The 14,156-nt window shown below is 42.5% G+C and overlaps 1 protein-coding gene across 1 annotated transcript in view; it reads left to right on the top strand.

Annotated features, from left to right (window-relative positions):
* gabbr1b (gamma-aminobutyric acid (GABA) B receptor, 1b) overlaps window positions 1–8,383 on the top strand; it is a 111,341-nt gene extending 102,958 nt beyond the window's left edge. The window contains exons 17-20 of the mRNA XM_080734416.1: window positions 749–876; window positions 6,683–6,811; window positions 7,059–7,202; window positions 7,762–8,383. Coding sequence (XP_080590542.1) covers window positions 749–876; window positions 6,683–6,811; window positions 7,059–7,202; window positions 7,762–8,046 — 686 coding nt within the window. The 3' untranslated portion in view covers window positions 8,047–8,383. The remainder of the gene's footprint in view (window positions 1–748; window positions 877–6,682; window positions 6,812–7,058; window positions 7,203–7,761) is intronic.
* Window positions 8,384–14,156: the final 5,773 nt, after the last annotated feature.

Below are 14,156 nucleotides of genomic sequence, written 5' to 3'. Positions count from 1 at the left end.
CCTTGCAGGCAAGAAACACAGGAGGGAAAATTTGAAAATGCTAACATGAACAGGTAACGCTGGGAGACAATAAGATTACACTGAGATTAGTTCACTAGGAAAAGGTTAGGAAAAGTACCACAGAAGGCTGTACACCTATGGTGATGAGTGGATGGAATAGGGCTTATATACAGTAGCCTACTGAGAGCTTGATGAGATGAAGGCAGGCAGGCAGGGGCTCAGGGCAATTTGCATCACTGCTATGTGTGTAATGAAATTTCAACAGGGGGTCCTCAGAGTTACTACAGGGGGTCCTTCAAATTTTTGTTTGATAGAAACGTATTTTCTCCTTTTTTATTTTTTATTAACCACTTTAACCCTAACGTCCATATTCGGAGAACTTTAGCCAAAAATAGCAGATCTACAAGCTCACAACGCCTCGCAGCGCGAGGCATTGTGAGCTTATAGATCGGCTATTTTCGGCAAAGAGGTTTGGTGTAGAGGGGAAAAAAGAGCAGACTAAGTACAGGTACAGAGTGAAAGGTCAAGTATTGACGGTTCAAGTGGTTACATATCTGAAAACACAAATTGACATGAATCCCAAAATACACTGATGATTGTCCTGTCAAACGATGAAACTATATGGAATCTGGCGGTCCCTGATTCATCTCTCTCTCAGCTAAGGGGTCCTTGGCCTGAAAACGTTGAAGACCCCTGGTTTACGGTATATGATGTGAAAAGTGCTGACGTCACATGTCCTCGTCATCAGGTGTGGTGTACGGCTACAAAGGGATGTTGCTGCTCCTCGGTATCTTCTTGGCCTACGAGACCAAGTCAGTGTCCAGTGAGAAGATCAACGACCACCGCGCAGTGGGGATGGCCATCTACAACGTTGCTGTGAGTCTCTACTTCAGTGTTTCTCAACCACTGTGCCTGGGGACCTTTGGTGTGCCCCTGAGAAGGGTCAAGTGTGCCCCTTGAAACTGCTTGAAAGCCAGTATTGTATTTATATTTATAATTTTAAAAATGTTAGTGAAAACAGCCGATCTAGATCTGCTGTTTTCACTACTGTTGTGCGACAGCCTTGTATGATGAAGCAGGGCTTTACTTTGCGAAGAAACGTACAAATTTGAAACTTGGAGATACAAGATTTCTTCCCGACAGTGACGATATTTACACTCCCGTATTATGTTGGTGTGCCCATGGATTCTTGGGACATGAAAAGTGTGCCCATGCAGAAAAAAGGTTGAGAAACACTGCACTACTTGCTCTATGGGATTGTGTCTGCGTTTGCTTGTTTACAACATCTCTGTACTTACATAAGTAAAAAAAGAAATTCACATACATGATACTTCCACTCCACCGCAAATATTGTACTTTTTACACCTCTACAATTATGTGACAGCGTTACTTACTAGTTACTTTGCCGATGTATTTTCATTATCAAAATATATATATTAACTGATTTATGGTGTATACCCAGCAGCACACAAAGTCATTAATATCAGACCCGCATTTACCAGCTGCAACAGTAAATTGACAAACACTACTAATTACAGTCTAATAACATGATTGTGAAATGGGACATAATGTGCATAATTAGTACTTTTACATTTGGAAGAGTAGGTAAAATAAGCAAAGTACCAGGACTTTTACTTGTAAGAGACGATTTTTCCACTTGTGGTATTGCTACTTTTACTTAACACATCTGGTGCCAACCCCGAGTTTCCCGAGTTTGAAAAAGATTTCCAAGCGGACTTATTTGTTTGAAAGCTGTGAACAGTGTGCACACACGTGGTGCATCATCTAGGCATGGGCGTGCACGATCCGTGCACTATACATTTCATGGAAGTCTATGGAGACCATGGCATCACGGGACATTGAAGAGAAAAAATCATTGCAACATAAGTGTTAATAATCGAATACTTCTTCCACTAATGTGTGTGCGAACATGTGTGAACTCTGCGTTTGTTGTCGTGCGTCATGGCGGCTGGGTTAATCGGTTTGTCGGTAGCCTGCGTCTCTCCGCCAATATAGTAAAGGCTGCAGACTCGCTCCTTCACTTTCAATGGGCCTCTGGTCATTCTCCCTGTCTGTCTCTCAGCAGGCTTGCTGCTTTCTCTCTCTCTTCCCTTTCTGCCATCATTTATGTCTCTGTTGAAGCACATTTTCTAGTCTTTAGTGGCACCATTCGACCTGCAGCCCCACTTTCTAGCCTGTAGTGATGGAGGAGACGGCTCCATCATGGTGCTCTGACCTAACCCATTTAGGCCTAGGATTATTGAATGCTTTAACCAGTGAAAAATAGCAGATATACAAGCTCACCTTGGTGCCGCGCTGCGAGCTTGTAGATCTGCTATTTTTTGAAAAAGTCATGAAAATGTGTGCACATCTTTGAATATATGTACTTTTAAAGCGAACGTTTGTAACTAAAAATTTTGTTCTGGGTGGTCCCTGGAACTAAATATTTTGTGATGCGGGTCTGTGGCAAAATAAATATCATTTTGGGGGTCCTTCACATGAAAAGGTTTGAGAACCACTGACATAGTAGTCTCTCAAGAACAGACTAACTGAGCTCCGGTTAAGTGAAAAGGACCTTTTCTTTGATGATGGCTAGCCAGATTGCTGACACAAAAACATAAGGTTTTTCAAAAAATCTTAGAAGGATTCAAAAGACACTTATAGAATAATTCTAATTTTCAAAAATAGCAGATCTACAAGCTCGCAGCGCTGTGAGCTTGTATATCTGCTATTTTTCAATAGCATAAAATAATAATACACTATACTGTGTACCCGTTTTGAATGGCCTAAATGACTGCACCACATACGGAGAGGGCCTCTGGCTCCTGACGGTGGCCCAGAAAGTGGATGGAACCAACAGAAAAAAGGAAAGGAAATGGAAAGAAAAGCGAGAAGAGAAAAGAAAATGAAAGGAAGGAAAATAGAAGAGAGGATGCAGCCTCTCCTCGTTAGGAGGAATACACAGTCACACGTCAACACTCCTCGGCTGCAGTGCATGTTGTATAATCATGTACACAAACACACGCACGCGCGCACACACACACACACACACACACACGGCTGACACACTTTTCTAATGCTGCTGCCTAATATACAGCAGTGCTGAAAATGAGTAGAAAATATAGCCGGCCTCCCCCCACTTCCATGTCACATTTGCAGTCAAACGAATAAGTCTTACTGTAAGTTTCTTATTAGTCGAAGCCTATCTAACTTGCTGTTTAGCAGAAATGGAAATTCCAAAATATATTTCAAAGATATTTTTCTATATACGTTTTCGTGAATGGAAATGTCAAACCCGATGACAGCCTCCTTTCGCAACCTTTATGAGGCGGGCGGATTTCCAGGCTCTCTATTATAGCATTGGAAGATTGTGGAAGAGTTTTCTGGCTTGACAGACCGCCTGCTCACACAAACAGGTTGCACATACACTCTCGCACACAAGCACATGCTTACCTGACTATGGGTGCGTTCGGAAATGTGCACCGGGTTTGTGCTCAGTGTAGTGAGTGCAGTGGGCGTGACGTTGTAGAGTGCAGTGCGTTCAGTTTGGCTTGTTTACGAACGACCAGTTAAGAGGCAGCTGTGCGCTTTTTCACTCTGAACTCTGAAGGTAAACTTTCTGAAAAGCAGCAGTTGCTATAACGTAACGTTGATATTGAAAGGAGATGTAATTAATAACATTGGCATACCTGCTGTTAGTTTACACGTTGATGCGTGTGAAACTATCAAGCCCAAACGACCAATTTCCTCCATCGTTCACAGCTGAGAAGCGCTTGAGACATAGCAATGAAAACCAACCGATCAAAACACCGCACTGACGCACCACACCGTCAAACCCTGCAACTTCTGAGTAGGGTCGGTCAGTGCGTGCACTCAGCACACCGGTGCGCAGAGTGCGCATTTTTGAACGCACCCTATGTCCAAGCACAGATATAGTCTCATCATGCTCACATACATTATATAGTACAATAACACGGCCACATTTCTAAAGCCCGTTTTACACACTTAGTCACACAACGTTTTGACACATGTACATACATACCATAGTATAACAGACAATGAATTAAATATGAGACCTCTGCTTCATCCCATGTAGTGGTGGTCTGGTGACGGGGGTCCCTGAATGGTTAATTCCGTCTGCAGCGCGGCGCAGATTGCTCTGGTCGCTCACTCACCTCTCAAGTGCTCTTCAATGGCCTCGACTTCTCTGTCTTTCTATAATTGGTAGACCCTGTCTGCCCGTCAATGAGGAGATTAAACCCATTCAGAACGGGTACACATTATTGTGTATCATTATTTTATGCTTTAAACTATTGAAAAATAGCAGATATACAAGCTCACAGCGCGGCACCGGGTGCCGCTTGCACCGAGTGCCGCGCTGCAAGCTTGTAGATCTGCTATTTTTGGAAAATCGTGAAAATTAGAATTTTGACCCGATTCTGTAAGTGTCTTTTGAATCCTTCTAAGGTTTTTTGAAAAACCTATGTTTCTATGTCAGCAATCTGGCTATAGCCATCGACAAAGAAAACGTCCTTTTCACTTAACTGGAGCTCAGTTAGTCTGTTCTTGAGAGACTACTATGTCAGTGGTTCTCACACTTTTTCATGTGAAGGACCCCCAAAATGATATGTATTTGGCCACGGACCCCCATCTCAAAATATCTAGTTCCAGGGACCCCCTCAGAAGCTAAATTTGAGTTACAAACGTTCGCTTTGAAAATACATACATTCAAAGATGTGCAGACATTTTCACGACTTTTTCCAAAAATAGCAGATCTACAAGCTCTCAGCGCGGCACTCGGTGCCGCGCTGTGAGCTTGTATATCTGCTATTTTTCACTGGTTAAAGCATTCAATAATTCTAGGCCTAAATGGGTTTAAGCGATGCATAGTTAAGATTCATAACGTGTCCTCACGAAACGGAAAAACCTCTCACTCCAAACACAATTTCACTTCATTGTGTTTGCGAGCGTGAGGTATTCTGTCAGGCTTCAAAATGCTTCAAAATGCCATCATCCTTTTCACTCAAGGACAAGTCATGAATTGAATTAAAAGCTTTTTAATGAATATAAAATGAGCAATACATTTAGTTGGTTTGGCCTGAATGGATTTAGCTTTTTGGTACTCCGAGGGAGCGCGCTGCATCTCCCCTAACAAACAAGGGGCTGTCTGAATCTGTGCATAGTAAATAAAAGAAAATTCAAAACAACAGGTGGTAGCTGGGGTGATGAAGGGTGAGCAGCAATCTAAATAATCATTTATCTTTAGTTGCGAGCCGGCCCGGAGTCACGCACCAAACGTACTAGTCGATATACAAGCCAAAGAGTTTCCTGACCTAACTTGCTCTGTGCATGTCAGTGTGGTATGCGCGGTGCTCATTAATGTCTGAACGGGAAGTTGTGTTTTAATTTAGGGGCGCCTTTCAATCTGGTTGATTTTCCGGTTTGTCGTTTCTATCGGCGTATAATAATTAATCTCTGAGGATTATCCATCATGTGTCGAACCCAGTTTAATCTTAAACTTAGTGGGAGGATTGCAAATTGGTACAGGGTGGAAAAATGTGCAAGTAATTGCCATGTAGCCACCACTTTGTTCCCTTCCGTCTGCATTTGATAAACGGGCGGCCTGGCTGCTGTCCTAGAAGTATGACATGCCAACACCGCCATCTGTCATTATTGTCTCCAACCTATTTGTGGAACACACTGCTCGAATGGACCAGAGGCCCCCCCACCCACCAGAGGGAGACAAAGAATAGATTAATTATTGATTAATTATAGAGGATCAGTTTGCACCCCGGGAGTGTGCCGAGGGTGCGTAAGTGATGTTTTCCTGAGTGGGGCAGGGTGAAGTGAATTGGAACGCCCCTGAATGAATGGATGGATGGTGTTTTGTGCCTTGAGACCGCACTGCGGGCCGGAGACCTGTCGCTGTAAGTAATGACACAACACAGAAAAATATCACCTCTGGTGATGTCGGCACCGTTCTTCCCATTCGCCGGCCTGGATGGGATTTTTCGCCGCTTTCGGAGAGAGATGACTGACTGTTGATCAATGCGCATTGATTTTCGCCCTCCCCCCCCCCACCACCCCATCCTCTTTCATTTTTCATCTTTCTACTCGTTCCTCAATCTCTATCCCTCGCTTCCCAGGCCCTCTCTCTCTCTCGTTCCCCTCCATCTCTCCGTGGCATTCTCTCCCTCCGTCCTGCATCCTCTCATTCAATCATCTCTCGTTCGCCCATTATCTCCCTCCCTCACTCACCCGTGACCTTCCCTCGTTCTTCTTGCCCTCCGCGGATGAATTCATCCTCATTACGCACTGGCATCGTGGCGCGTTGTTAGCTCTACAAGCGGTTCTCGTCGGCAGGGTTGTAATGGATTTAATCGATTCTGAAAAGCTCGTACTGTAGATCGAGTGGTCAATCAGTGATTAATCAGACTGACTCTCTTTGGTCGATCATAAAAATCAATCACGTCAATCTTTTGATATATCTAAAAAAATAATTTTAAAAAATGTGCTTCTCAATTATTTGATGAATCGAAAAAGTAATCGCTAAGAAGATAAGGGTATAAATTAAGCTTAACTTTTCTCTACCTCTCCCCCCCCCCCCCCCCCCCCCGTGTGTGTGTGTGCGCGTGCGTGCGTGCGTGCGTGCGTGCGTGTCCGTCCTCTGTCTGTCTTCCAGGTGTTATGTATGATCACGGCTCCCGTTACCATGATCCTGTCCTCCCAGCAGGACGCGTCCTTCGCCTTCGCGTCCTTGTGCATCATCTTTTCTGTCTACATCACCCTGGTGGTGCTCTTTGTCCCCAAGGTAAAGACAGAGTCTACCCCCCATGCTATGGAATGAGAGGCAGGCTTTAATGAATTGACTCTCATTACCCAATCAATTTGTCCAGGCTGGAATAATACAATATATTATCATAATAACTTCATAAATTCAGGCTATCTTGATGTGCGTGTGCGTGTGTGTGTGCGTGTGTGTGTGTGCGTGTGTGTGCGTGTGAGTGTGTGTGTGTGCGTGCGTGTGTGTGTGTGCGTGCGTGTTTTGGGTGTAACAGATGCGGAGGCTGATCACACGGGGGGAGTGGCAGTCGGACGCCCAGGAGACGATGAAGACGGGCTCGTCCACCAACAACAACGATGAAGAGAAGTCCAGGCAGCTGGAGAGAGAGAACAAGGAGCTCCAGAAGATCATTCAGGAGGTCACCTGCTTCTACTGCGCTCATTATGTCTTCTAGCTCCTTCAAACTCATTACCTCTTCTACCATCTCCTTCAAACTACATCTTTCAAATTACATCTCGTTCAAACTCCATCTCCTTCAAACTCCATCTCCTTCAAACTCCATCTCTTTTTTTTATAACTCAGTTTTTATTGAAACAAGTATTCAACAAGACAAACAGAACAACCAAACAAGCAAATACCAACAAAAACTAAAAATTACAAGAAAACACAAGACAAAGAAAACACTTTAGCTACTGACCTCAAGTCAGTAGCTAAAGAGCATTGTCTGTGGGCTGATGAAAGAGATTCCACTTTTCCCAATATTTGTGTGACTTGTCCTCTTGTAAACTCTTTCAAACCACATCTTCGACTCCTAGTTCATGCTACATCTCCGTTCAAACTTCGCTTTAAAAATATATCTCCTTCACGGCACTACTTCTCTAGCATTTTGTGTACATAATTATAAAACACAAAGCATTCACTATTCACGCTGGAATGTGACCCTCTCTCCGTGTCCTCTCTCTCTCGCGCGTGTACAGAAAGAAGAGCGCGTGTCGGAGCTGAGGAACCAGCTTTCCGAGAGACAAGCCCTGCGATCGCGGAGGCGGCCCGCCTCCTCCATCCAGAACCACGGCTCCGCGCCGCTCCCCGCCCATCCCAGCGACCCCAAGTCCCTGGTCCCCCCGCCCGGCTACCCGGTCCCTTCCGCCGACAACCACTCCCTGCCTCCCTCCTTCTCCAACTCCTCCAACCTCTACCAGGCCGACGGCAAGATCAGTCGGAACAACTGTCACACCAGCCGCCTCCAGCTGCTGTATAAGTGAGAAACACACAGAGAGAGGGGCACCATTGTGGGGGGGACATAGGGGGGGAGAGAGGGAGGTAAAGTATATAGGGATACGTCTTAATGGTTTATGAGGAGAGAGGGTGTTGGACCAAGGAGAGAAGGGTGATATATAAGTGGAAGCCAAGAGACAACAAAACAAAAAAGTATTTTAATGACCGCAAAGACATTGGGGAGTAAACAGGGGTGACGTTTAGCTCTCTCTCTCTCTCTCTTTCTCTCTTTCTCTCGCTCGCTCTTTCTCCTCTCTGTGTCCAATTAATGTATTTATGCCATATTTCTTTTTCCGAGAGAAAAAAGTTTACTGCATACAGTACATGCGTACATTTATATGATTGCAAGTTAATTATACAACTCTGCATCTGTTGTGTGCAAATGATTTATGAACTGCCATCTGGGATTATGGGATATATTGCTCAGAATGGGAGACAAAAGAGTCACTATTAGTATGGCAAAGCATTTATCATGTTTATTGTGTGTACAATAAGGCCTCTACTAATGTGTTTGGATAGTGCTATGTACTGAACGATAAGGGGCAGGGTAAAAGAAGAGACTACTGCAGTATCATAACAATACACCAGACCAGTCTTATCAACGAGTAACTGGTTGTATCCACACAACCTATTTTTCATTACTTTTGTTTTTGTATTATATCTTGTTCATGTTCTTTTGTAGAATGCTACTGATCTCTGTTCAAAGAGACGGCTGCGGCATTGTAAATACATCTGTCCAATAACGGCGTAGACAAAACACTGTGGACCAGTCAGCCTCTGGTCCTCGCATCATAAGGTCTCATGATGTGTTGATTTCAGAGCTGAATCCTAGGCTAGCTGCACAGCCACGGGGAGATGAGCTGGATACAGGGGTGTCGCACCAAATTCTGGAATTCTGAGCCCTGGTTACAAGGATTCACTCACATTTTGTGCTTTAAATATTGAAAAATAGCAGATATACAAGCTCAAGCTGCGAGCTTGTAGATCTGCTATTTTTGAAAAATCGTGAACATTTGTGCAAGTTTTTTGAAATGTTGAATGTTTCTATGTCAGTGGTGCTCAAACTTGTGTGAAGGACCCCCAAAATGATATGTATTTGGCCACGGACCCCCATCTCAAAAGATTTCGTTCCGGGGACCTCCCAGAAGCAACATTTTAGTTAAACATGTTAACTTAAAAATACACATAATATGTGTATTTTTTAATTATTCAAAGATTTGCACACATTTTCATGACTTTTCAAAACATAGCAGATCTACAAGCTCACAGCGCGGCACTCTCTGTGCCGCGCTGTGAGCTTGTATATCTGCTATTTTTCAATAGCTAAAGTATAAAATAATGAAGGCCCCCCCCCCCCCCCCTTGTGACGCCCCTGGGTGGGTAGCATCACAGGTCTCTGACGTATCCGCAAAGTGCAAAGCGTGATTGCCGACGATAAATTGGACGATAAATTGCATGAGGCTAAATCGTTGATTAAAGCTTTTTCTCTTTTCTTTTTTTTTGGGGGGGGGGGGGGGGAGGTGGGGGGAGTTTTGTTTGCGTGACTTACGGCCCCAGCTGCTGCTGTTTATTTTCACGTGTCATGTCAGATGGTTCAAACAGACAGACGCCACGTTCCTAAATAACCAAAGCCAAATAGGATTCTGTCTGCGCAAGCGACGAACACGTCAGACTGCAGCATAAACCAATGGCTGTCAAACTGAGTGATGACCCCCTGGACCATTATATCACTGAAGAACATACCAGAGCAGAAGCATAATATATTCTCTTGCACACGATCGACTCCCATAAATATGTCACTGGCTTTCTACTTTTTCATTCCTCTTATCTATTATCTAACAGTCTTGGTAAAAGTGTCAGCTAAAATAACCTCAGTGTGTCTGAGTTGAGTTAAGAACACCTGACAAGTCAAGTGTTGCATTTTCAGAGGGCCACCGTTTTAAAACTGTTTGAGCAGTTAATCATTACAGATTTATTTTCTTTCTGCAGCTGTCTCGTACTGCTGCACTACAGCACATGCCATTTGTAGACACGAGACGTGAGGTTTTCTTTTTTGGCTCATCTTAAAACCAAAACCAAATCAGCTTTCCCTTCCTAAACCACTGTGCCATTTCTCCTCCTGTTAATGTTCTGCTTTCTTTGTTTCATACAATGATGTCAAATGCATAGGAGTTTTCAAGGTACTTCACAGATGGCAGAAAGTTGCCCTCCCCCGATAGATCTGTGTATTCTCTTGGTGGTATTGTAGAAAGCGAGAGTGCCATGTTGTTTGACTTTTGCGTTATGTCCCTACTTGAAATGGCAGCCAGCTCGGTTTTGGTTTTGCTGTGAACCAGTATTGATTTACAATATTGGGGGAATGGATCGCCTGTCTTACTGCACTGATATATTCTTGTGACTTTTTTCTTTCTTTCTTTTTTTTTACAAAAAAGTGCTTGTTTTTTTTACAGTGCAATATATACCCATAAGAACCTCCTTCATCTTCATGAACTCTTAAGACTCTTACAGCAACTATGTTAGTGCTTGCCTTGTACGACCTCTTCCCGAAGGCTACGGATCGTCCTCGCTAGGCGTACGATCTGGCCTCATGTTCTCTTTCTGTGGTGGAACAGTGTGTCTCATTTCAGTGGCTAACGTGACTTGTTGTGAGCACTTATGAATGTCTGAGTAGTTACTTATGAGGCGCCAATGTATTAACTAACCATGATGAGGACATTGTACAGTGCGGTGCTCACACACCGGATCCTGTCTTTGTGATGTGATCCTTCTTAAACCCATTTAGGCCTGAGATTATTGAATGCTTTAACTATAGAAAAATAGCAGATATACAAGCTCACAGCGCGGCACCGAGTGCTGAAAATGTGTGCAAATCTTTGACTTTAACCCATTTAGGCACTACACTAAAATGTGTACCCGGCCTGAATGGTAGCGAACATTTGTAACTCAAATTTTGCTTCTGGGTGGTCCCTGGAACTAAATATTTTGTGAAGGGGGTCCATGGCCAAATACATATCATTTTGGGGGTCCTTCACATGAAAAAGTGTGAGAACCACTGACATAGTAGTCTCTCAAGAACAGACTAACTGAGCTCCAGTTAAGTGAAAAGGACCTTTTCTTTGACGATGGCTAGCCAGATTGCTGACATAGAAATTGGGTCAAAATTCAAATTTTCACAATTTTTCAATAGTTAAAGCATAAAATAATGATACACAATAATGTGTACCCGTTCTAAATGGGTTTTTAAAAATGTCCATCTGTAAATATCGTACTGTTTGTCTGTAACCTCTGGAAGTATTTCAGTTGGTGTCTTAATCCCAGAGCTATGGAGATGCAAGTCGTGTTCCTGAGGATATGCACAACATTGACGCTGTAAATTATCACAAAATTTGGGATGCTGTATAATCTTGCACATGCGTATTATGCCAGCTGTATTTCGTGCGGTACAGTATTTGAAATATATTTCTATATGCTATACAGTAATTAGTTGACATCGGAGATGATTTGAAATGCGAGGTTGATTGTATATGATAAATAAAAGTAATTGTTTTTTTGTTTTTTTCATAAATGTATTTGCTTTCATTTTGAGTCGGACTTTGATGACATAGTACAGTAATTCATGGAATTATTTGACCGCAGTTTCATTTGGAGCATCTCTATAAGGAAAGGGGCTGAAATACAGTATGACCACTACACCAGGGGTTTTCAAAGTGGGTGACGGGGCACCCTGGTGTGCCGCGAGATAATTTGATAATATTTGGAATTTATTTGGACACTTGAAAAAATATTTAGTATCATTTTAAACAAGTACAAAGTTATTTTCAGTCAGTTCTAACCAAAATGTCTATTATCTCAACATTCTCCTCGCAACATAATCACTAAAATATCGTCACTGTCGGGCAGAATCTCCAAGTGTGTACGTCTTTTGGTAAATCTAAACAATTTGTTCACTGTAAAAGCCCCTGCATGTGTTCATTTCACAAAATGGTAAACTTTGAGATAGTTTTTTGTACAATTAAATTAACTCTGAGGATTTATCAATCTACGTATTATCAATCAAGAGGAGAGGCTGAGCTTGCTCTGGTGTTGCCACTAGATGGTGTATTTCTTAACTGGGATCACCTGCCCATCTTTCACAATTTGCACACGTACTGTACAACTGTTCCAGTCGTTGAGCTCCCCTCATATTTTCCTTTCTCGGTTTCCCAAGGAAGTGAGTGCTACAGGTTAATGAGGACAGGAGGTGTATTCTATAGCGTGCAGAGGCAGGTCGGGGACTGCCAGGAGCAGACCATGCTGTTTAGCGCATCATCAGTCATCACATGCATCATGGCTGCACTCAAGGGGAAGTTCCCTGTCTCTGAAACTCTGGGGTAGCTGTTAGGGAAGTGAAACCTTCTATGTTTGTTCTGTCCAGGGTTGTATGCAGTCTGTGTGAGAATCACAAGTGAATCACAAGAATACATGGGCTACTTTTAGACACATGACACTCATGACACTTTGTGATGTAAATGTACTATTTTTGGAATGTGGTTTGTTATTGTTGGGGGGGAAAATGGGTGGCCCAGAGGGTAGACCCCAGGGGGACACCGATCAACAAAGTATAGGGTATAAAGAGGTTAACCACATGTACCCTAGTGTTGAACATGTTGATCTACAAGTGAGATATGTGAGCTTTTGGATCAGCTATTTTCAGTGAAGAGATTTGATGTAGAGGGAAAAGAGGAGTGGACGTAGTATAGAGACCCCAGTTAAAGGGATATTCCACTTTCAAAACACTTTTTGTCATTGTATGGTCTAATCAGGCTTGTATGAACACCCTGAACAGTTTTAAATTTTCTTCATTCAATATTTAGATATTTGATGGAAATGTTATCTGGCCCTCCAGGCTCAGGGCATCTCCCCACACACACCTATTGTAACTTCAAACTCCATTTTAACCATGATAGATTCATTAAAAACACCCATTATTTTTTCTGGCGACTCATACTACCCTCCTAATATGTGAGCAGGCCGTGTTTTTTCCATAACGTTTTTCATGTATTTTTTATATATTTTTATTTTGTTTAATTTTTTCCATTTTCCCAAAGAATTATTAAAAATACATGAAAAACGTTATGGAAAAAACACGGCCTGCTCACATATTAGGATGGTAGTATGAGTCACCAGAAAAAATAATGGGTGTTTTTAATGAATCTATCATGGTTAAAATTAAGTTTGAAGTTACAATGAGTGTGTGTGGGGAGAGGCCCTGAGCCTGGGGGGCCAGATAACATTTACATCAAATATCTAAATATTGAATGAAGAAAATTAAAAACTGTTCAGGGTGTTCATACAAGCCTGATTAGACCATACAATGACAAAATGTTTTTTTGAAAGTGGAATATCCCTTTAAGTATACAGTTTAAGTGGTTAATAAAGAAATTGAGCCAATTCGTGAATAAAATATAAATGCTGTGATTATGTCAGCATCACATTCTCACGTCCAATATAATTTGTGCTTATTCAGACAGCTTTACACTGCCATATTGTATAAAAAACTCATACAGAAGAGCATCACTTTATTGCCAATTAACACCTGGCAACTGAAAATATTCTCTCCTGGACACTGTACTCAGTTCATCACATTACATGGAGAGGTCAGAACAATGATTGCTTTGATTGTGTGTGGGGAGTGCTTTGCTTAAAGCAAAGGTCTTCAACAGGGGGTCCTAGGGGGTCCTCAGAGTTACTACAGGGGGGTCTCCAAATCTTGGTGTGATAGAAACTTTTTTTCTCCTTTTTTATATTAACCACTTAAACCCTATAGCGTCCATATTCGGAGAACTTTAGCCAAAAATAGCAGATCTATAAGCTCACAATTCCTCACGCTACAAGGCAGTGTGAGCTTGTAGATCGGCTATTTTCGGCAAAGAGCTTTGGTGTAGAGGGGAAAAAGAGCAGACTAAGTACGGAGTGAAAGGTCAAGTTTATAAAGTGTTGACGGTTCAAGTGGTTAAATATCTGAAAATACACATTAACGTGAATCCAACATACACTGATGATTGTGCTGTCAAACAATGAAACTATATGGAATCTAAAAAAAGGTTGTGGTGTTCCC

Source organism: Nannobrachium achirus, assembly GCF_963921795.1.
Source record: "Nannobrachium achirus genome assembly, chromosome: 10".
NCBI lineage: Eukaryota > Metazoa > Chordata > Actinopteri > Myctophiformes > Myctophidae > Nannobrachium > Nannobrachium achirus.
Note: the sequence above shows the minus strand (reverse complement) of the source record. Positions and strands in the feature narration are given on the sequence as shown.